The following is a 22,722-nucleotide window of genomic DNA, read 5'->3' as shown; positions in this document are numbered from 1 at the left end:
GCCTTGGAGTGGAGATCTTTGTCGTGATGCCCACGGGATCACCCAGTGCCTACAGGGGGCCTCACACACAGCAAGTGCTGGATATGCGTTTCTGGGTGAATGGATGAGACCTGTTTGACACTGAGTGCTCCCCATACTATGCCACCAGCAGCAGCAGCAGTGTCAGCCCCTGAGCCACACCACCACTCAATGGGGGAGGCCTGGCCCTTCCTGTGTTACAGAAGAGGAAATGGAAGCTCAAAAATGGCAAACCTTGTACCCAGTCACATGATGAGTCAGGCTTGTCACCCCAGGCTGGTGGACAGGCCAGGCATTGGGGGAAAGAGATGCTGCTGTCCCCAGGGGCGGGCTGGAGAAGGAAGGCTCCCTACCCCCAGGAAGTGTGCCAAGCAAGGGCGGGGCGCCTCACCCGATGCTCTGGATCATAAGGTTCTCCTCCTGGGGGCCCATCTGCACGATGAGCAGTGAGCGGATCTGGCCGAGGCACTCCAGCAGGCTCATGGTGTCCTCCACAGAGGACGGCGAGATGGTGTAGGCCCGGGGCAGGGCCCGCAGCAGCTCGCCCAGCCCGTCGTACTGTCGGTACAGGAGGCTGAACATGGCCCGCACCAGCTCGGGGCTCTGCACGAAGTCTTCCTGGGCCCAGCGCACCACCATGTGGGACACCAGCTCTTGCAGGGACTCTGGGGAACGGAAACAGGGTCCAGGATGCTGTGCCGGGCCTTGGGCCAGGACGGGGCAGGAGAGGCCCCTCTTCTCCGAGGTGTCTCAGTGGCTAACAGCCCCCTTCTTCCACCTGCCAGGAGCATGTCACAATGTCCTGGCACTGAATGGTGGTGTCTATTCAGGACCTGTGATGTGTTTGTCCCACTTCCTTCTTCTCACCCTATCTGATCTGGCCCTGTCACTTCTCTGTCCTCGTCTCTCACCAGTTGTCCCCTCACCCACTCTGCTCCAGCCACACTGGCCTCTAAATGCACCAAGCACGTCCCTGCCCCCAAAGCCTTTGCACTGGCTGTTCTCTTTGTGCCAATCATCCTTCCCAGATCCTCCCACGCCTTGTTCCCTCACATGGGCCCTACATCTTCATCCCTGCCTGCCTCTAACTCGGATTTATTTTTGTCCTTAGTACTGATGACCACCTAACATTGACACATCCACGTCTGTCTTTGTTATAATATTCTAAACTCCTTGAGGGCAGGGGCTCTGATTTCTTCCCTACTGTTTTCCCCAGTCCTGCTGATAGTGCCTGGCCCTGATGCAATGAAAGTTTCTTAAATGTCATAGGATAATGTGCAGTGGCATACGCCTGTCATCCCAGCAGCTCAGGAGGCTGAGGCAGGAGGATTGAGAGTTCAAAGCCAGCCTTAGCAAATTAGCAAGGCCCTAAGCAACTCAGTGAGACCCTGTCTCTCAATAAAATATGAAAAAGGGCTGGGGATGGGGCTCAGTGGTGAAGTACCCCTGGGTTTAATCCCTGGTACCAAAAATAAATAAATAAAAATAAAAAGTCATAGGATAAAACCTGTACAATATCACATACTCTGCCATTAGATGTGGCTGATTGACAGTTTGTACAATGACACTTTGGTCCAACATGTATCCTAAGTGCTTTTCTAATCCCTCAACAGGGGAATCATCTCACCATGGAAGGAAAGAAAATCACAAGCCACAAGGACACAGAAGCCACCATGGTGCAGGAGTGGCCATGGTCCCATGCACCCCTCTGTCTGGCGGGCTGTCCCGCCCACAGGGGCGCAGCCCCCACATCCAGGCCATAGCTCCAGCTGGCATCCACTCCCACCCAGCTCTTCCCGGCTCCCTCCTGCCCATGTCAGCCTTCCGTGCATTTCCGCTTGGGCCCTGTTATGGAGACAGAGGAACCCAGCACAGGGCTGCCTGCCGCCCCTGCCTGCTCCCCAGTCCTCACGAGGTTTATGCTCCTCTGCTGGCGACTCCTCCTCAGGTTTTGCTTCCTTCTTCTTCACCAGCCGCACTTTCTCCAACAGGCTCATGAGGCGGCTGCCCAGGGTGGTCTCTTCCTCGGGTTCCTCCTCCTCGCCCTCCAGCTGAATTCCTGAAAGTGGTCAATGGGGAGGGAATGTCACTCTTCGGTTTGCTTGGGCACCTGCTCATCACTCACCCGGTGGCTCATTCATTTCCTACTCCTGCATGCACTCATGGAATTTCCATTTACTTCTTCTTATATTCATTTATTTACCCTGTGAAGCATTTGTCATCTAAATTGGCTATTGCAAATATGTTCAAAGAACTAAAAAAATGTCTGAAGAATTAAAGGGACATATGATGGCAGCAACCCAGCCAGTAGAGTATTAATAAAGAGCTAAATAACATTTAAAAAGAACCATGTAGAAATTTTGGAGTTGAAAAATACAATAACCTTGCAATTATGCATCAATTAAGTTGTTTTAGTTTTAAAAAGAAAAAAACTAAACGAAAATTTTTTAAATCCCTAGAGAGGCCAGGCGTAGTGGCACACACCTATAATCTCAGAGTCTTGGGAGGCTGAGGCAGGAGGATCAGGAGTTCAAAGCCAGCCTCTGCAACTTAGCGAGGCCCTAAGTAACTCAGTGACACCTGTCTCTAAAATTTTATTTAAAATAAAATTTAAACTTTATTTAAAACTTTTATTATATTTTAATTTTAAAAAGGACTGGGGATGTGGCTCAGTGGTAAAATGTTCCTGGGTTCAATCCCCAATGCCAAAAAAAAAAAAAAAAAAAATCACTAGAGAGGTTCAATAGCTTATTTAAACTGTTAGGAGAAGCTGTGGAGTTGAAGGTAGGATATGACCTCGAAGGTAGAATACAGAGATTCTTCAGTCTGAAGAACAAAAATAATAAAAGAACCTCAGAGACCTGCGGGCCATCCTGCAGCATACCAATATACTCATGATGAGAACTCCAGAAGGAGAAGAGAGAAAGGGGCAGAAAAATATTTGAAGAAATAATTGCATAAAACTTTCCCATCATGATGAATTATATTAATCTCCACATCCAAGAAACTCAACCCCCTTCAAATAGGATAGACTCAGAAATTCACATCTAGACACGTCATATGCAAACCATTGAAAGACAGAGAAAATCTTGAATATCAGCCAGAGAAAAATGACTTGCCATGGTCAAGAGAATCTCAAACAGATAATGTGCTGATTTATCATCAGAAACAATGGAGGCTGGCCATCCGTCCCTCCAGCCAGCTCTCCAGCCACTCTCAGTCAGCCACCCACCTATCTCTTCACCCGCTGATTGATCCCTCCATCCCTCTGTCCATCAGTTTATACCCCATCCTCTCACCTGCCTATCCATCCACACCCACATACACCCACACACTCACAGGAGCACATCCTTCCACTCATCGTCTGTCTGCTCCCCAATACATTCGTATGTTCATGCAAACAATAGTTGTCTAACACCAATTCATTCGAGGTCAAGAAATCTTAGAGAAGCTTCAGAAGCCTCCAGAGAAAGCCTGGGGAAGAGCTCTCTGATCCTCTCTCCTCACCGCAGTGCGCCAGCAGGTCTTGATGGAAGTCAAGCAGGTCCTGCCGGATGTCTTCCGGGAGGGGGCAATCTTCCTCCTCTGCACCATCTTTGAACTGCAATAGCATGTTGATCTAGGGGAAGGTCAGAGGTCAGGATGAGGGGTCAGAACTCCAAGATCAAGGATCAAAGATTCAATTCTAAGTCCCTGTCTAAGATAATGAGCCAAAGCGGGAGTTAGTGAAGACTATCTGGGAGACAAGGGCCAGAGATCTGAAAGGGGTCCGGGTCACTAAGGTGACTCAGAGGTCAGGTTGGTTTCCAGAGTGGTGAAAAGATAAAACACATGAATAAAGGTCAAGCACCAGTTTTGAGATTGAGGGCCATTCATGGTCAGTCAGGGGAGAGGTCAAGGTTGGGGGTTAGACAGTGAGACTAGAGGAGGTCAGGGGTCGGCGGACCTGCTCCTGGGGCGGGGATCGGAACTCGCGGGTCCGCCTTGCAGTCTCAGCCGCGCTCATGGTGAAGGCTTTCATGAGGAGGCCGTAGCGGCCCCGCTGGTTGGCCTGGAGCTTGTCCACATAGCGCTCTGCAAAGGCTGCTAGGGACTCCACACGGTGCTGCAGCTCTTGGTCACAGAAATACTCTAGGAGGTGGCACATCTGTGGGACATAGTCATGCAATAAAAGGGAAGGTGGTGAGACCACAGGGCCTCTTGAAACTTCCCTTGCTTCTTCCCCCCACCCTCCCTGGCCCTGCCACGGCCCAGCCACCCCCATCTCCCTCCTGGATCTTGAGTCAGCCTCTGTGGTCTCCTCTCACGTGGCACCAGCATCCCTCCAACTGCTTTCTGCATTTCCACAGCCCCACTGCCTCCAGACAGTCCAGACCCGTGCCCCGGGCGGATGGGGCTGGAAGACAGGAAGAACACACCCACCTGCAACTTCACAGATTCCGGCAGCTTCATCTGGAGCAGGCCCTCCTCCAATTCTTCTTCTTTCTCCGCTTCTGCTGCCTCCTCTTCCTCTTTTCCCTCATCTTCCTTCTCCTGTGCCTCTTCCTCCTCATCCTCCTCCTTCTCCTCCTCATCCTCTTCTTCCTCCTCTTCCTCCTCCTCCTCCTCTTCCTCTTCTTCCTCAGCAAACACTTCAGGCTCAATCATCTTCAAGATCTGTTTCACATCCTCATCGCTGAAGACGCCCATCACCTGCAGGGCAAATTCTGAGTCCCTCACTGTGGCCTGAAGGGCCACCATAATCACTCCCCAGTCTCGCTCACCAGAACTGCTTCTCCTGCACATGCCAGGTTCTTCCCCAACCTAATAGAGTCCTCCTATGGGCCAAAATGGCAACCCCTCCTTGCCACCCGCCTCCTTGAAATTCCCCTCGTTCACACCTGGGTCTCACCCACACAACCCAGACCACATCGGCAAACATGAGCACCTCTCCCTTAACAGGTAAGTGTCCTTTCTCCCAAGTCTAAACATATGTGCTTCTCGGGGCAGGACAGGCCCTGCACCTGATGGAGGCCCATGTAGCTCCCAGCACATGCCACAGAGCTCTTAGTCAACACTGTGAAGATGCTCACAGACCGAAGTGTGGAAGGAGATAGAGAGCAGCTTAAAGAGAAGAAGAACAGGGAGAGAGAAAGGTGGACAGAGGGGGGCTGGGGGCTGGCTGGGTGAACAGTAGAGGTCCCAAGGGGAAGTGACTGTGTGAGTGGATCACGACGGGAGATGAAGGAAATGGTGAGCAGGAGATGGCAGCTGGATGGGTGACAGGATAAACGATGCAGGCGTGCAGGGAGTTGGATGGGATGGGAGACGCGTGAGCAAGTCAGCAGTGGTGGGCAAATCGAGAAGTGAGGACATAGCTGGACAGTGGGCGGGTTAGCTGGGCGGATTTGTGCGTGGATGGAGAATGGGCTTGTGCATGCAAAGTTGGATGGACAGATATGTGGACGAACGGTTATATGGGTTTAGGAATAAAGGAGCACATGAAAGAAAACATGGATAGAAGGATGGAGAATGGATGGATGAACAGGTAGGTGAATCGGTGCAGATGGCTGGACAGATTTGTGGGTACGTGGACGGGTTTACATACCTACGGACAAACAGGTGCACAGAGGAATGGAAAGGGAAATGGAAGGTGGAGGAACGGATGGATGTGTGAGTGGGTATATGGATGGATACACTGGTGGAGGGAAGATGATTATTGGATGTATGAAAGGAAATACATAAATAAGTAAATGGGTAGATAAGTGGAAGGGTGACTGGACCATGGGAATGAATGGAAGGCTGGATGAGCAAACACGGTGAAAGCTGGGTAGGTGGATACACAGACGGATGGATGGATATTTGGTGGAGGAGAGAAGGAAAAAAAGATGGGCAGACTCCTGTGTGAGAAGATGAAGGCATATGAATGAATGAGGTGGAGAGAAAGGTGGGTGGATGGATGGACGGAGGGTTGCTGCTTAGCTGAGTGGAGGAAAGGGAAGAAGAAAGATGAAGGAACACATAAACAGAAGACAGAGGAGTGGATGGAAGGAAAAGTGCATGGTGAACAGGAAGCTGATAAACTGAAGTGGATGGATGTGTAGATGGAGGGACCGGAGGGCGGCTGGATGCACGTATGGAAGGGATTGATGGGTGGATGATTTTCAATGGGAAGGACAGGGAGGGAAGCAGAGGAAGCCATTACCAGCAGAGTGGACACGAGCTTGAGCACTGGCACAAACTGGAACTCCACGGAGCCCCCGACGGGGTCGCGCGCATGCTGCCCGCCATCCCGCACAGCCTCCCCCAGCATTCTCAGCGCCTTGTCCCGCAGGGCCTCCAGAGGGATGGCAGGGCTGAGGCGGGCCGGGGCTTCAGCTACCCCAGCAGCGGGCAGGGCCGCCACAAAACAAGGCGGGGAGAAATGGTGCGGGGGCCTCAGGGAGGTCGTGACTCCAACGCCAGGCAGTCCGTGACGCCGGGGACCGTCTTCTGCGCTTCTTCCAGGTGGGAAAAGCGTGATGGCGCGCGTCTCGGCCGTGAGGGGCACGATGTATTCGGAGAGCATGGAGCGGCGGCTGCGGCAGGCACTTTCCAAGTGAATGCTGATGAGGAGGTCATAGTAGCCTGCACGCAGAGGGCCAGGCAGGTGGGCATCCTCCAGCGCGTGCAGCAGCTGTGCCTGGTCCACGTGGCTGCACAGCGCATGCGCCACGCGGTTGTTGCCCAGGGCGCACACCGCGCGGTAGAGGGAGAGGGTGTGCGAGTGGAAGCGTTGCAGGTCCAGGCGCTCGGAGAGCTCCAGGATGTCCATGCACCTGTGCCAGAGGTGAGGAACACAACCAGGGACAGACCCACAGAGGAGGTAGACAGACACAGACCACAGAGAGGCAGAGATGCTTTAAGTGAATACTGGCTGCTCCAGCAGTAAATCCCAGGGTCTGCAAGGTCAGGGCTGATGAGGGCTTTGGAGCTGTGTCTGGGAGTTTTTCAATGATCTGGGAAGTTCCTAAGGGATCTAGGACACCCTGGGATGGTCTAAGTTTTCTGAGAATCCAGAGGGATTCTGGTAACCCTCAAATGTATCTGGGATCCTTAGATTGGTTTTAAGTGCCACTAGAATGTTTTCTTCAGTACAGCTGGAAATCTGTGCCTGTTTCATTTACTATATTCCCAGCACCTAAAACAGGATGCCGTGCATTTGGGAGTGCTCAATATTTGGTGAATGAATAAGTGGGGGGATGGATCCCCCTGGGCAAATCTGGGCACACTGAGTTGTATATAAGCATTACAAGAATGTCACTAGGTGTCAAAGTCTTGGTGTCATCAGCTTAGCATGCTGCCAATCCACATAGGAGAAGTCCAGAGCTATTTGTTAAATGAATTAATTAAGGAAAGAATTAATCATGTCAGAAGCCTCCTGGGGTGAGTCTGGGATCCCTGGCTATGTTCAGAGTCCTTAAGCATATGTCTAGGGCTGGGGATATAGCTCAGTTGGCATAGTGCTTGCCCTGCAAGCATAAGGCCATGCGTTCAATCCCCAGCACCACCAAAAAATCTCTAGGCAGAAACAGTGGTGCAGGTCTGTAATCCCAGTGACTCAGGAGCCTGAGGCAGGAGGATTGCAAGTTTGAGGCCAGCCTGGGCAACTTAGTGAGACCCTGTCTCAAAATAAAAATAACAAGGAGTAAGGATGTAGCTCAGTGGTGAAGTACCCCCTGGGTTCAATTCCCAGTACCACACACATACACACAAAGTATTTCTGGCATTTGTGTGAACACATCTGTAGTCCTAGGTGTGTCTGGGTCCCTGGAATGGGTTTGAGATCTCTGTGGGACAGGTCTAAAGTCTGACTGGGTGTGGCCAGAGGCCGTGAGGTGCAACAGGGCTCTCTGGGTAATGTTGGGTTCTTCCAGGTTTGGTCTGGGCTTCCTGAGATAGCGTTGGAGCTCTGGGGGTGGGAATGTGGTCCCCGAGGTGAGTCTGTGCTCACAGAATGGGTCTAGGGCCCCATAACGCAGGTCTGGAGCCTCCTGGAGAGTTATTTGGAAGCCTGAGCTGAGTCAGAATCCCCCTAGGTGGATCTGGGGCCTCCTGGGTTGGCACTGAGCTGGATCCAGACCCCAGAGGGCTGGCAGCACCTGCCCTGCCCATGTGCCACCAGTCAGGCCCTGACCTGTTCTCCTCAGGGATATGCAGTGCCATCATGGTCAGCGGCTCCTGGCACTGCACAGCCCAGCCCAGCCGCTCGCCAGCACGCCGTGTCTCCACCTGCAGGAAGTGGTTGGGCATGCGACTCCAGGAGACAGGCATCAGCATCTGCACCTCCAGGCGTGGCGGGCACTGGGGGGCTGGATTCTTGCGCTCACTCAGGAACATGGCGGCTGACAGTGGCATGATGTTCTGGGGGTGCAGAGGCATGCCTGAGTCAGGAGTCCCAGCTCTTCCCAGCCCTCCACCCTACTTCCAGGGTGTCTCCCACACCTCCCGCCTCAGCCTTTCCCACAAGTGCCCCACTCCTGCACTCTCACCTTCTGCTTTCCCAGCTCAAACTGGACCACGTTCTGATGGGTGGGCAGGACAAAGACAGCAGGAAACAGCTTCGTGTTGGGCTCCACCTGGCAGGGAAGAGGAGGACAAGGTGAGGGACAAGGATGGGCTGGCAATGTGGACTCTGGACCCCAAATGCTGAGGCCAAGCCTGCAAATCCACATGTGGGCATTTGAAGGCTCCCAGTGGCTCTGAGGTCACCCCTGGGCCACACCAGCCAGGCCAACCCCTTCCAAATCCCCCCGGCAACTTGTCATCTGCATCTTTGTGCACATCGTGCCCCTCCAGGAATACCTTTCCAGTTTCTCTGTGTTTTTCTCTCCAAACCCCACCCCCATCCCCAAACAACACCATCTGTGGAGCAGTCTTGACAAAACCAAACCTGAATCTAACTGCACCTCTAGACCCAACCCCCAGTTTACAGGAAATACAGGGAACAGAGGAGAATGTTCTCATGAAACTACAAGGACTGGGTTAATGTGCCCTGATATTAATGTGCGCGTGAAACTCCTGGGCTCTCCATGAAATGCAGATTCAGATTCAGCCTGTCTGAGGAGGGGCCTGATATTCTGCATATCCAACAAGCTCCTGGTGATGCTGGTCCTGCCCATGCTGGGACCATATTTGGAGAAGCACAAACAGCCTGATTCCCTTAACCATGCACTTCAAGGGGGAGCAGGCATGGAAGAAGAAACCGACATATAAAAAGAAATTCACGGGACATAGCAACCAATTAAAAAATATTGGGCCGGGGTTGTGGCTCAGTGGTAGAGTGCTTGCCTGGCACATGTGAGGCACTGGGTTCGATCCTGGGCACCACATAAAAATAAATAAATAAAGGCATTGTGTCATCTACAACTAAAAACATATTTTAAAAATATGATCTTACTTAGATTCCAGTTCAAACAAAGAAGTGACCTAATGGACATTTTTGAGGCAACCAGAGAAATGGAACCTGGACTGGACATTTGATGGTGGTTGGGAACAACTGGTTTGGGATTTAGGGGGTGACAGTGGTATTGTGGTTATGCATTTTAAAAATAATCCTTATCTTTTAAAGATACATATTGAAAAGAGATAAAACTACATGATGCCTGCAGTTTCCTTCAAAATCCTCCTGCGGGTGGAAGTAGGCGTAAAAACGAGGTGAGATCGGCCAGGAGTGGGCGGGAGTTGAAGCTGTGGAACGGGGACCTGGTGGTTCATTATGCTATTCCATTTTTGTATATTTCTGAAATTCTCCATTTAACAAAGCTTTCCAAAGCCCACCTTAGCTGAATTAATGGATAGATAGGTGGATAATATGTGATAAAGGCAGTGTAGGAAAACATTAATGATAACATTTTGGTGGTGGGTATCTGGACATATACTGGGCAATCGGTGTTTCTGTATACTTAAGAGTACCGGCGCACTTTCTTTCTTTTTTTTCATAAAAAATATTGAAAAGGAAAAGCCCACCTTGGGATTCTGGCCCATCCTAGGGTACTCCCTGATTGGTGAAAATGTGGTGACTGGCATCACCCATGAGGGAATATGGTCCTCTCTCCAAGGTCAAGGCTGTACTCTGTCTCCTCCCTTCTGGGCTCCCTTTAGTGGAAGGTTCAATTAGGTGGTCTCCCAGGGGGCCTCCTGAGGACAGATTAGAAGCTGATTTTGTCCTATCTCGGTGGGGTCTGGCCTTGGAGATACTGAAGGATGGTCTTGGGATGCTGGAATGTGAGGCTGTATGGCTAAGTTGTTGCTGAGGGTTGGACTCACCTGGAAGAAGGTGTTGCTCTCTTTGCCATTGGCTGTGAAGGTCATTAAGCCAGTGGCCAAGTCCACCAGGCAGCCAATGACAAGGTCTGTATGGCTGATCCGGCCCTGCTGTCCGGGGCTCACGAAGTCCCCGCCCCACACCATGTAGCAGTTGCTGCACTTGAGGCTGGAGGAGACGGGAGTGGTCACTGTAGGTACCCTTAGCCCAGGAGCTCTGGACGGACACCCACTTCCCTGAGGTCCCAGAATAGGGTAACCTCCAAACCCACCCCCAAATGCCTGCCCCCTGTAGACCAGGCCCTGGACCTCTAGGGGCTGGTGGGGCTTCCTGGGAGGCGGAGGGGGAAGAGACTGGGGAGAGAGAAGAGAAAGGAGAAAGGTAGACAGAGGGCAGGATAAAGCAGGGAGAAAACAGAAAAGAAGAGATGGAGAGAGAGAAGAAGCAAGCGAAGGGAAAAAAGAAGAGAAGGAGGAGGAAGGGAAGCTTCTGAGCCAGGTGCCCAGACTCCAGAGCTTCCTCTTGCTCCAGGAAGTCCCCAGGTCCCACAGCCAGGCAGCCTGGAGCTCCCTTCTGCCGACCCCACCCCCACCCCCACCCCATCCAGCCTCCCACCCCCATAGAACCGCCCACTCCCCTGGCACCTGCTGTGGACATTGCCTTGTTCATCCCCCATAGTCACGGTCACTGCCCGGACCTTGCTGAGGTCGAAGTTCATGTCGTGCTGATGGTAGTCAGGGGTGACCCAGCCCACCCACACGCAGCTGGGCTCCTGACCAGCGAAGACTCTCACAGAGTAATAGTACTGGGGACACACAGGGGGGCCAGAGGTCAGTCAGGGGGACAGCGTTCCCTGGGACTCTGCATTGGTCTCCAGGGTCCTCTCTGAGTTTCAGAAGTTACCAGATTCAAGACCCCCCGTGTCTGTTTCTGTGGCTACTAATTTGGAAATCCCTTGGGAATATTTACTGATAGCCCCACCTTTGGGTCCCTCCCTGGTAACAGCAAACTAATTAATAAATAATAACCCCCAAGAGCACTTACTGCCCTGGGTTCTTTACTCAGACTCACTTTATCCACCTGGCCACCAGTTCAGGTGGGTTCCATATGCAACCTTGTTTTACTGAGGCTGAAACCACAGCACTTCCACTGAAGGCCTGAAACACTGAAGTGACTTGGCCAAGTGGCCTGGGTGGCCCGCGATCCTAACCGCTAGGCTTTCTTTCTCATAACATTCCAAATTTGGAGGAACCCAAAACTATATTGGCATTGTGTATTTTCATTCTCAGGAGTTTTAGGGTGGTTATCAATTGGGGGTATTGTGTTTACATGGTCAATCCCAAATGTCAGGGTTCCTAGCCTATATTGGTTTATCCTCTGGATTTTGGGGTCCCTGGGAGTTTATAGCAGTGTATCTCATAACTTCATTATCTCCCTGCCATTTTCAGGTCACAAGGTAGATGGACCCAGGGGTCTGAAGGATGAAGTGCTGTGGTTTGTGTCTAGTACGTACTGGGGTATCCCCAGATATGGGAATGGCAGCACTAAAGTTGGGAATGGGGAGTTTCCACACTATGCTAGGGGGGTCCCCAAAGTAGAGGGTGCCTGGTTCACACCGTAGTGGTGTTGAGGATGATCTCAGGGTCATCGCGGTCATCAGCAGGCACCACGTCGCGGGGGAGTCGGGGCAGAGCTGGGGTGGCTGGTGGCTGGGTCATCATGGCAGCTTTCTTGGCCTTGAATAAGAACCTGGTGGTGGGAGGAGAGGCGGCCATGAGAACCAGCTCTAAAATCCAGCCCCCACCTTCCCTCCACAAAAATCATGACCCCCACATCCATCCTGACTGCATGCTGCTTCTGATACCCAAAGCCTGACCCAGAGGGCGGGACTCCCCTGTGACCCTACATTCTGGAGGTGCTGCACAGTGTTCATGGTACCATGTCACCCACATTTCTGGGAACATGGGGGTCCTCTTTGGGACTTACAATGGTCCCCCTCAATCAGCGTTTCTCATACGAGGGGCACTGTCTTGTTCACTGCGAGGCAGGAGGAACCCCGGAGCCCCCAGCAGCAGCTCCCCCACACGTGAAGAGTGGCGGTGCTGTCATTTCCCAACACCCCCCAGAGTCCGAGCCACATCCCATTGAAAACCGCTGCCATGTAGGAGCAGTTCAATACCTTCTGAGGGTCTCCCTGGAAGTTGGTGTTTTGGGGGTACACTTGAGACACAGAAAGGGTCCCGGTTTAGGTTCAGGTTGATGTCCACTGAGAGTACAGTAAACTCTGGAGCAGAGTGAGCGCTCCCAAGACCCTGGACCCCCTTCAGTGTTCGTGGCTAAGGAAGCTCCTTGGGCGAAGCTTGGGGGTCCACTAGGTACTTGGGAATCGAAGTCTCCACACCATACTGTAGGGCTCCTCGATTCTATATTCTCAGGAATCAGAGCACCCCTGGGAAATCATGGGGCCCCTGAGACACGTTGGGCTCCCTCGTGTTCTGACGGCACTCAGCATAGGTGGGGCCACTCTGCAGTACACTGGGGTCCTGGGAATCCGAGGCCCACCCTAACCTCCCCGGCCCCACCCTCCACTCACCCTCTCTTCTTGTTCTTCTCTGTGGTCGCATCTTTCTCATTCTCTGCCCTGGCGGGCTGGGCCTCTCCCCCAGCCTGGGAGGCGCCCCCGGGGGTGCCCTCCTTGGCACCTCCTTCCTTGCCCCCTTCAGCCTCACCCCAGCGGCCGGCTGAGCGGCGCAGATTTTCGTAGTCAGGGTCAGGTTCTGCTGCCCGGGCCTCGTCCTCAGCCGGGGGCTGCAGACCAGGGGGTGCCAAGGGGGTGGCCCCCGCAGTGCAGCGGAAGTGCTGGTGGAACTGAACGGGAAGGCTCAGCCGGAGAAAGAGCATCTCCACCAGACTGTTCTGGGAGCCCCAGGTGCGGTGGGTCAGGCGCAGGCAGGGAGGTGTGTCCACGGTGCCGTCCATTCGGGCCACCTGGGGGAAGGGGCAGAAAGCACTGAGAGAGGCCGGTGGGCTAGGCCAGGCCACTTGTCCTATCCCTGTTACATGCAGTGCCAAGTTAGGTCTTAGAGCCCTGCGTAAGGATTCACTAAAGACATCCCCTCCTCCTTTGGTCACTGTAGGGCACAAAACTTGCCCAGGGGTTGCTTTCAGCCCTCTGTCCACCTTTGCTGGGCACCTTAATAGTGGCAGCCCAGTGGTACACTGGAATCACTTGGGAGAACTTTCAGAATTACTTACTATGTGGGACTCACTCCAGGCCATCTCCATCCACCTGTCTGTCCCACAAATATTTACTGAGCACCTACTGTGTGCCAGGTTCTGTTCTAGGTGCTAGGAACACATCAGCAAATAGAACAAAACCTTTGCCCTCCTGGGCTCTTGGGGAGAGTGCTGGAGAAGAAAAGCTCAGAAAGGTCAGACTTTTGTAAAGAGGCCCCCGGTAAATTTTTGTTCATTTTGGTAACACTCAGAAAAGTGTGAGTATGTCAAGTACATGGTGTGAGTTCTCACACCGGCAGCATACCTGTGTGCCGACGCCAGGACGGGGAAGCAGAACAGGACCCAGGTCCCCAGGAGTCCCTCAGGGGCCTTCTGATCACTACCCTCTAAAGATGGTAAGGGGTTCTGAAGAGTCAAATGTGCCAGACTGGCCTAAATAAGGGGCAGGAGCCCGTAGAGGGACAGAGACCTGCCCTTGGTAGTCAAGCTGGACTCGCGAAGGTTTTCTAGAGACTCCGCAAGCAACAGAGGCAGAGTTGACCTCCTCAAGGATCATTTGTAACTCAGACCTCTGCGTTCCTTGACAGCCAGTGAATTTGACCCAAAACTGTGCCTACAAGATTCCCCGTTCTGGGTGGGGTTGTGGCTCAGTGGTGGAGCAATTGACTAACACAGGTGAGGCACTGGGTTCCATCCTCAGCACCACATACAAATAAATAGATAAAATAAAGGCATCGTGACCATCGACAACTAAAAATGTTTTTTTAAAAAAGATTCCCTTTTCCCAGATTCCAACTGCAGGGTTGTTTACCTCTCTCTCCCTCTCTCTCTCTTTCTCTCTCCTGTCTCCCTTCTGTCTTAGAAATCCTGATTTTCCTTTTGTCCCTTGACAAGAGACTCTCTCCTTTGATCTGTGTGCAAAGAAACTAACAATGCCTCTGAGTTATTCTTTCACAGTAACCGAGTCTCCATTCATGCCGCAGATTAGCTTTGCCTGTTCTGGAAATTTCTATGAATGGAATCGCACAGCATGTGCTCCTTTGTGCTGGTTACTTTCATTCAGCGCTAAGTCTGGATTCTCCCACATGGTTGGGCGCATTCCTTCCTGTTGCACAGCACCAGGGCCCCTGGTGGAGCTCACCATCTGGGTGAGCAAGGGTCCCACCCCAGCCATCTCTCTGGGCTTTCAGCCTCTACTCTGGCCTCCTGTAATCCACTGCCAGCAGGGACCTTTCCAAAGCTCAATCTCGACTGGACATTCCCTTACCAAAATCCCTTCCACTTTTGCACAGCTTTTAAATATCTCCCCACAAATCACTTATTAACTATAAAGAGAAAAATAGCAACAGAGAAACCTGGCAGACTCCACCATGCTCAAATAGTCAAAGTTAACAATCCATACAGTTGTCCCTTGAGATGCACAGAGGGTTGGTTCTAGGGCCCCCTGCAGATACCAAAATTCATGGATGCCCCAGTTCTGTTATATAAAATGCCATAGTATTTGCACATAACCTGCACCATACCCTACTGTATGCTTTAAATCATCTCTACACTGCTTACAATGCCTCTTACAATGTAAATGCTATGTAAATAGCTGTTATACTGAATTGTTTAAGGAATAGTGACAAAAAAAAACTCTATGTGTTCGGTACAAGTGCAATTATTTTTCAAATATTTTTGATCACATTGAATCTGTGGATACAGAGGGCTGACTATAATGAGACATAGCAACACAGTGTCATGCAGCAAGCGCAACACAACCTCACTTCTGAGATATTCCTGCTGAATATGCCTCCTAGGCATCTATCTAATCATGACAAAGCACCCAACAAACCCAAATTAAGGGACATTCTACAAAACCACTGGCCTGTAGTTCTCAAAAATGTCAAAGCCATAGAAGACAAAGACAACTTGGAAACACTCTACCAAATACAACTGGCTATCCTGGAGTGGATCCTACACTAGATAAAAATAAGGGACATTATAGTCACAATTGGCAAAACTGGGGTATGAACTGTGGATTAGAGAATAATATTATCAGTGCTTCATTTTCTGATTTTCATAACTCTATTCAGACAGAACATGCCCTTGTTCTGGAGAAATGCACGCTGAAGGTTTTCTGGGGGTTTTTATTTGTTTGTTTGTTTTGGGTTTTGTACCAGGAATTGAATCAGGGGCACTTTACCACTGAGCCACATCCCCATCCCTTATTTATTTATTTATTTATTTATTTTTGAGACATGGTCTCACTAAGTTGCTTAGGGCCTGGCTAAGTTGCTGAGGCTGGCCTTGAACTCACAATCCTCCTGCCTCAGACTCCCGAGCCACTGGGATTACAGGCACATGCCACCATGCCTGGCTTCCACACTGAAGTATTCTGGGGTAATGGGGCACAACATCTCCAACTTACTCTCTAATTATTTAGGGAAAAAAAGAAAGAAGCTGGGCATGATGGCACGTGCCCTGTAATTCCAGTGACTCAGGAGGCTAAGGTAATGAGGATCACAAGTTCAAAGTCAGCCTCAGCAATGTAGTGAGACCCTGTCTCAAAATTTTAAAAGGCTGGGGAGGCTTAGTGGTAAAACACTCAGAAATAGACTGTCACATGCCCAAGATCACACAGAATGTAAGAGGCCAACTCCAGGTCTGTTTGATTCTAAAGTGCCTGCTGAAACTCAGTCAACCAGAGGTCAAGTTCTTTGCAGGCTAGCTGTGGAAAGGACAATCACTTTGGTCTTTGTCAGGTATTTACAATCAGAGTCTAAACTTGAGTTTAACCTTGGGAAAGAGAAGTCTGAAAATTTAGTTGCTTGGATTAATGAAAAGTAACTAAGTAACTAAAAACAAAATAAGCTAAATAAAAAAATAAATACTAAATCCCAACACACTGATTACCATTAATTAGGCAGGTACCAAGATACAGCCAGGATACTCAGAGATTTATATTTCTTTTTTTTTTTTTTTTTTTTTTTCCTTCAATACTTGGGAAGAACCCAAGTCTTTGTGCATGCTAGGTAAAGCTCTGCCACTGAGCCACATCCCCAGTCCTTTTTATTTTATTTTGAGACAGGACTTTGCTAAGTTATCCAGGCTGGCTTTGAATTTGGGATCTTCTTACCTCTGCCTCCCAAGTAGTTGGAATTACAGGCATGCATTACCCTGCCTGACTGGATTTATATTTCTTTAAACCTTGCTGTAGGATCAGGTAGCTTTAAGGACTAGAAATTCCATTGGTGTCACTTCATTGAGTTTCTCTTTTCTTTCTTCCCCCATTTTATAGGTGAGTCACCTGGGGCTCAGAGAGGTGTGGTGAGCCAAAGTTATATCCAAAAAGGCAATCCCAAGAGCCCAATATCCAGACCCTCTCCTAGATGTCCTATGTGCTAATGTAGAAAGAGAAACTCAGGGAAGAGAGTTGTGAGAACAAGGTCTGGAGACAAACCAGATGGGATTATTGAGCTCACCTCATAGTGGGGGTGTTCAAGGGGAACAGGTTCGAACTGAGGAAGGCTTTTGCTGAACCAGGTGGTGACTGGGCGCTGCATATTGATGGCGAATGGCTCGAAGCCTTCCTGGAGGCCACAGATGGCAAAGAATCGCAGGGAGCTCACGTCCTGGCCCAGGTTGAGATGACCCACCTGGCCAGGTCCCAAGCTGCAGACGGGGAGGAAACCTGGTGGAGGGGGATGAATGGGTGGGGGTGAGCAGGTGGGCAAGGCGGGGGCAGTCATGGGGAGGCGGTGCTGTGGAAGGGGTAAGAGAACCAGGGGCTGAAGGTAAGGTTCAAGTGAGGCTCAAGTGAGATGGAGGAAAACCAGGGTGGGCATGTGAAGGGGTCTCACCTTCCCCAATCTCAATCTCCCGGAAGGCTGTCTCGGAGCCGGAGTCTGACATGAGGACCTCGCCATTGAGGGTAAAGATAATGGTGTTCTCTGTGAGATCAATCATGCAGCCGACGACATCACCTGACTGCCAGGGACGCCCAAAGGGCTCGCTGCCCAAATGCCAGCGCTGGCCCTGTGAAGAGGCCAGAGAAGACATGGTGCTGAGACACAGAGAAATGGAGAGATGGGGAAGCAGGGAGAGACACATGCAGTGTGTCAGGAAGGAGAAAGAGGTCACCCAGTGCCCCCCATCATTCCCGATGTTTGCATCCACGGTCCTTGGAACTGCCTTCCTCGCTGATCTCTGTCTCAGCCCTGCTATGCGGGTCCTGCTGTTCCCGTGGCTAGGACTGTGTGGACCACCAAAGTGGTTGTGAGGGTTTGGGGACAGCAGCAGGTACAGAAAGGAAAAGTGAACCCATCGGGATCCTCCATATGGGACCCAGAAGAACTCGCCCATGTATGCCCACATACGTCCCCAGAAGAGATGGGTGAACAATGATGGATGAGAGAGGATGGGTGTGTGGCTGGAGGACGTATGGACAGAAAGGTGAGAATCCACATGGGCTGATGGGAAGGAAGAAAGTGTAAATAGAAGCATAGACGGATGGATAGATGGATGGATGGATGGTTGTTAAGTGGATGAATGAATGGATGGATGGATGGACAGATGGATGGGTTGATGGCTAGATGGTTGTTTAAATGTATGGATGGATGGATGGTTGTTAAGTGGATGAATGAATGGATGGATGGATGGACAGATGGATGGGTTGATGGCTAGATGGTTGTTTAAATGTATGGATGGATGGATGGTTAAATGGATGGATGGGTGGATAGGTGGGTGGATAGGGGTGGGGAATGGATAGATGGATGAGCCAATGGATGGATGGATGGATGAGGAGGATAGTAGATGCAGGAATGGATAGACAGAGTGAAGCACAGACAGAAGCAGGGCTAGAGTGTGTGACTGTGGGAGGGACCACAGGGACTGGCAGAGTGGAGCCCAAGGAGGTACCCACGCGGTGCCCATTGAAGACATAGGCCAGGTCATCAGCTCCCAACTCTACGTCGGGCCGCAGCTCGGGTCTCGCCCAGCCCACTCGCATTTCGCCTGTGGTGACCGCCTCGAACTCGAAGTACCAGCGCCCACTCTGCACTGCATATGATCTCTCTGCCCGGAAGATGCGCACCCGGTCCCAACGGGACTGGCTCTCCACCTGACCTGCAAATGAGGCCGAGTCAAGTCAGAGAGGCTGGGTAAGAAGTGGGTCCCAAGACATCGAGAGGTTGGTGGGAGAGAACAGAGAAGGTGAGGGTGTGGGGGAACAGGGAGAGGAGGGAGAATTTCTTGGTGTTAGAGGAGAATCGGAGAACCCCAGATTGGTCAGAGAGGCAGGAGAGATCTATAGACCCCCTCTTGTTAGCAGCCACACTCTCAGAGAACACAGATGCTGACTGAGACACAGAAGGAGAAAGTTGGGTAAAGCCTGGTCAGGAGTTAAGAGTCAAGCATTAGAATCAAGGGTTGAGAGCAGGACTGGGGAGTCAGTCAGAGTCACGGTCAGGAGGGACCAGACATTGGGGTTGGGACCAGGAGTTAAGAAACCAAGGATTAGGGAGAATGGTCAGGGTTATGAGTCAAGGCTGGGACTGGAAATCAGTGAAAGGTCAGGGGTCAGTTAGGAGGAAGGATTAAAGACTCTAAGTCCTTGGTTGTGTGGCTCCATGTTATGGCCCTAGTCCAGAGGTTAGAGGTTATGGGTCAAAGGTGAAGGCCAGGAATTGGAATCAGCACTCATTGGTCTGACAGCTCAGTGTTATAGCCATGGCCCAGGCAGGGACTGGGCCAGACCATGGTCAGTGGTCAGATCAGGGTCAGGGTTTGGTCATGAGGTGTCTAGTTAAGGGGAAGGGTCAGTGCTCAATGACCTCCTGATCAGTCCACTTAATGTTATAGATAGAACTCATTCAAGGGCTGAGACAGGTCAGAGACCAGGAGTCAGGGGCCAGGGTCAAGGTAGGAGTCAGGAGTGGGAGCCAGGGGTCAGCACTCACTGGGCTCCTGGTCAGGTGGCTCGATGTTGTAGCCATAGCCCAGCAGGGTGCGCACAGCCTGGCAGAGGCTGTCCCGGTTGCTGCGCTTGGTGGCCTCGTCCAGCAGGCGGTAGGGCACGAGGCGAGGGTTTCTGCGTGCAGGGATGTCCTGCACGGCGCTATAGCTCCAGCCCTGGGCCACGCGGTCTCGTGCCCACACATTGTGGCCATTCTCTGCCAGGCGATCCACGAGGGTCGTCTGCGCCGGCGTCAGGCGCACGTGGCTCAGGTCCAGCGGAGCCGGCTTGTACCCATTGCTCATCATATACCTGCAGGTGCAGCAGGGCCACTGACGAGGCCCTCCTGCCTCGGCTCTGTGCTGAGACCCTGACTTCCGACCCTCGTACCAGGATTCCAGGATGCTTAGCCAAGGGCTTTGGAATCTCTGACCTCCGGTCCCTGCTGTTGCGGTTCTAGCACTCTCTAGAATAAGCTCTGAGGTCCCTGACCTCTGACTCTAGGATCCAAAGCAGGCCTTTGACAGCACTGATCTCTGACCTCTGTGACATCTTCATCCTGATTCTAGGAGCTTTATCTTTGACCCTGAAACTCTGACCTCTCACCTTCAGCTTTGAGGTTTCTTAATTCTGGCCAGAGACCCAATCACCCACTCTAACTCGGAACCTCTACTCTCTCCCCTATAATCTTAGGATGCCTTACTTATAATTCCAGAAACCTCAGGATTCCACCCTTCTGCCACTGATCCCTTGCCTCTATGCGGGGATGTCACCTCAGCTTCCTCAGGGCAGACCCTGACCCTACGTGCTGGGCTCTCTGCTAGGCTCTCTCTCACTGGAACTCAATCCTGGACACTCACCTCTGACCTCAGAGCCCTGACCCCTGACCCTATAACCTTCACCCCAACCTACAGCCTCTTCATCTCTGACCTCAGCCTCTCCACACATCCCCAGCACCCACTCCATTCCCCAACAGGCCTGAGGCCCCACGCTCACGTCTTGGGGAGTTTTGTCTTCTTGAGGTTGTCCTCAGCCTTCTCATCAGCCATGCCCACATGGCAACCCAGCGCCAGCAGAGTCCTAGGCAGGGGGACAGGACAACAAGATCGTAGCCCACAGAGCTCCCTGCCCATCTCCTCTGCTTCTGGCTCTGTCTCTTGCTCTGGCCGTTGGGGCGTCTCTGTCCCCATCACTCTTGATCCCTCCAACATCTGTCTCTCCCTGTTTCTTCCTTTCTGTATCTCTTTGACTATGTCAATTTTTTCCTGTCTGCTTCTTTCTCTGTCCCCATCTGTGTCTTTCTCCCTTTCCATTGCTTTTTATTATTTGAGACAGTGTCTTGCTATATTGCCAAGCTGACCTTGAACTCCTGGGTTCAAATGATCCTCCCTCCTCAGCCTCCCAAGTGCTGGGACCATCAGCACGTGCCACCATGCCCAACTCACTGCTGATTTTCTCTTGCTGGTTCCTTCTCTCTCCCTCTCTGTCACAACTCCTGTCCCCTCTAAATGTCTGTCTGTCATCTGTCTTCCTTTTCTCTCTGTCTCTGCCTCCCTTTCTCTGTCTCTCCTGGCCATCTTCCCCCCAGGAGTTGTTCCATCCCCTGCTCCCGTGGGATCCCCTCACTTGAGCGTCTCCCCGGACATCTGCAGGTTGTAATTCCTCTCGGGCTCTGGAAGGCTGTGGAAGTCCACAAGACACGGGTGCAGCCTCTTGTTGTCATCCCGAACCTGGAGAAGTCCTGGTGTCAGCCTCTTGGGCTCCCCTTCCCTCCACCCAGGACTCCCGGACCTCCCAGGACCTCCCACCCCTAGTTCTGCCACCTGTAGCCTGAGTACCCCCTGGTACCCTGAAGTCCCCAGCCACCAGGCATCTCAACCGGCAAGCCATTACTGCCCCTCACCGGCCCATAGGTCCAGCCCTGTTCGATGCGAGTCAGTGCCCAGAGCTCATGGATGTTCTCTGCCAGCTTCTCCCGAATGCGCTCCAGATGGGGAGGCAGAACAATCTGGGGATGGGAGGACAGGCAACAGGTCCCTGAAATCCCACCACCACCTCCACCATGACCCCTCTTCCTTACAACCTGACAGGCCCCCAGCGCCCTTTTCTGGTGTTTAATGGCGCTGCTCCCAGCCCTCATCTTGATTCCAGGATGGATGCCCAGATGAGCAAGGACATAGCATCATCAGAATTAAGGCTTATCTGGGGACAAATCTGACTCCCTTGTGGACTGGGAGCTGCATAAGGGCAGGACCTCGGCTACCTCAGTCTCTGCCAAGTCCTTAGCCCCAGCCAGAGCCAGGCACAACCCAGAGGAGATGCTCAAGAAATGTGTGCTGAGCTGGGCGTGGCGGTGCACACCTGTAATCCCAGCAGCTTGCGAGACTCATGCAGGAGGATGGAAAGTTCAAGGCCAGCCTCAGAAACTTAGGGAGGCCCTCAGCAACTTAGTGAGACCTTGTCTCAAAATTAAACATAAAAAAAGAGCTGTGGATGTGGCTCAGTGGTTAAGCACCCCTAGGTTCAATCCCTGGTACCCACCCCCCCAAAAAGAAAATGTCTCCCAAATGAATGAATGAGTCCCTTTCCTTCTCTGTATAATGAGACTCGTCCCAGTATTTAAATCATAACACTTGCCTCATGAAGAGTCAGAGAAACCATTTATGAAAACTACTTGATGTGCACATAAATGCCTGGTGCACAGTAGGTGCCTAATAAACACTGATGCTCTTGGTGTTCTGCCGGCAAGAGATAATGACGTTTAGGGTCAGGGTGGGCTGTGGGGGGAATGTGCAGTGGGAGGGTTGAGAGGCAGAGGAAGAGGGAGAGGCCTCCAGGATAAGGCCCGGGCTGTGTCCAGGGACCAGGGACAGGCAGGTCACCCCGAGGTAATCTTACTGCTACTAATAATGACAACTGACTGCAGAGAGTGCTTACTGTTTACTCAGGGCTATGCTAAGCTCTTGTCACAGCACCTCTCCCCTCCTACAGGGACCCCCTTACAGGGTAAGTAGGAAGTCTAAGCTGAACACAAGCAGCGTGAGGGACCTGATGCAGAAGAGATGCCCCCCAAATTGTAGTGGGACCTCAGGCTTCAGAGTCAGAGCCCCTGACTGAAACCAGCTGTGTTGCTTCCACAGGTTTCTTACCCTCGCTGGGCCTTGCTTTACTCCACTGTAAATCGGGGGCGATAACCAATCTTTTTTATGGGGCCATGGAGAAAACTCCCTTTCTGTGGAATGCTGGG

At 51.8% G+C, this 22,722-nt stretch overlaps 1 protein-coding gene across 4 annotated transcripts in view; it reads right to left on the bottom strand.

The window, feature by feature from the left end:
* Positions 1-22,722, bottom strand: part of RYR1 (ryanodine receptor 1) — a 119,077-nt gene that overhangs the window by 75,089 nt on the left and 21,266 nt on the right. For all 4 annotated transcript variants that reach the window (XM_079117384.1, XM_079117386.1, XM_079117385.1 and 1 more), the window contains exons 21-39: positions 21,379-21,483; positions 21,102-21,205; positions 20,472-20,555; positions 19,480-19,787; positions 18,444-18,646; positions 17,383-17,557; positions 17,005-17,213; positions 12,897-13,291; positions 11,920-12,052; positions 10,948-11,108; positions 10,306-10,471; positions 8,529-8,615; positions 8,174-8,400; positions 6,203-6,815; positions 4,441-4,710; positions 3,965-4,165; positions 3,526-3,637; positions 1,931-2,077; positions 410-683 (exon numbers count right to left, since the gene is read on the bottom strand). In XM_079117384.1, the coding sequence (XP_078973510.1) occupies positions 410-683; positions 1,931-2,077; positions 3,526-3,637; positions 3,965-4,165; positions 4,441-4,710; positions 6,203-6,815; positions 8,174-8,400; positions 8,529-8,615; positions 10,306-10,471; positions 10,948-11,108; positions 11,920-12,052; positions 12,897-13,291; positions 17,005-17,213; positions 17,383-17,557; positions 18,444-18,646; positions 19,480-19,787; positions 20,472-20,555; positions 21,102-21,205; positions 21,379-21,483 (3,974 nt within the window). The remainder of the gene's footprint in view (positions 1-409; positions 684-1,930; positions 2,078-3,525; positions 3,638-3,964; positions 4,166-4,440; positions 4,711-6,202; positions 6,816-8,173; positions 8,401-8,528; positions 8,616-10,305; positions 10,472-10,947; positions 11,109-11,919; positions 12,053-12,896; positions 13,292-17,004; positions 17,214-17,382; positions 17,558-18,443; positions 18,647-19,479; positions 19,788-20,471; positions 20,556-21,101; positions 21,206-21,378; positions 21,484-22,722) is intronic.

The sequence above is a fragment of the Sciurus vulgaris genome (assembly GCF_902686455.1).
Source record: "Sciurus vulgaris genome assembly, chromosome: 17".
In the NCBI taxonomy this organism is placed as follows: domain Eukaryota; kingdom Metazoa; phylum Chordata; class Mammalia; order Rodentia; family Sciuridae; genus Sciurus; species Sciurus vulgaris.
The sequence above is the reverse complement of the archived record's forward strand: the minus strand, read 5'-3'. Positions and strand labels throughout refer to the sequence as shown.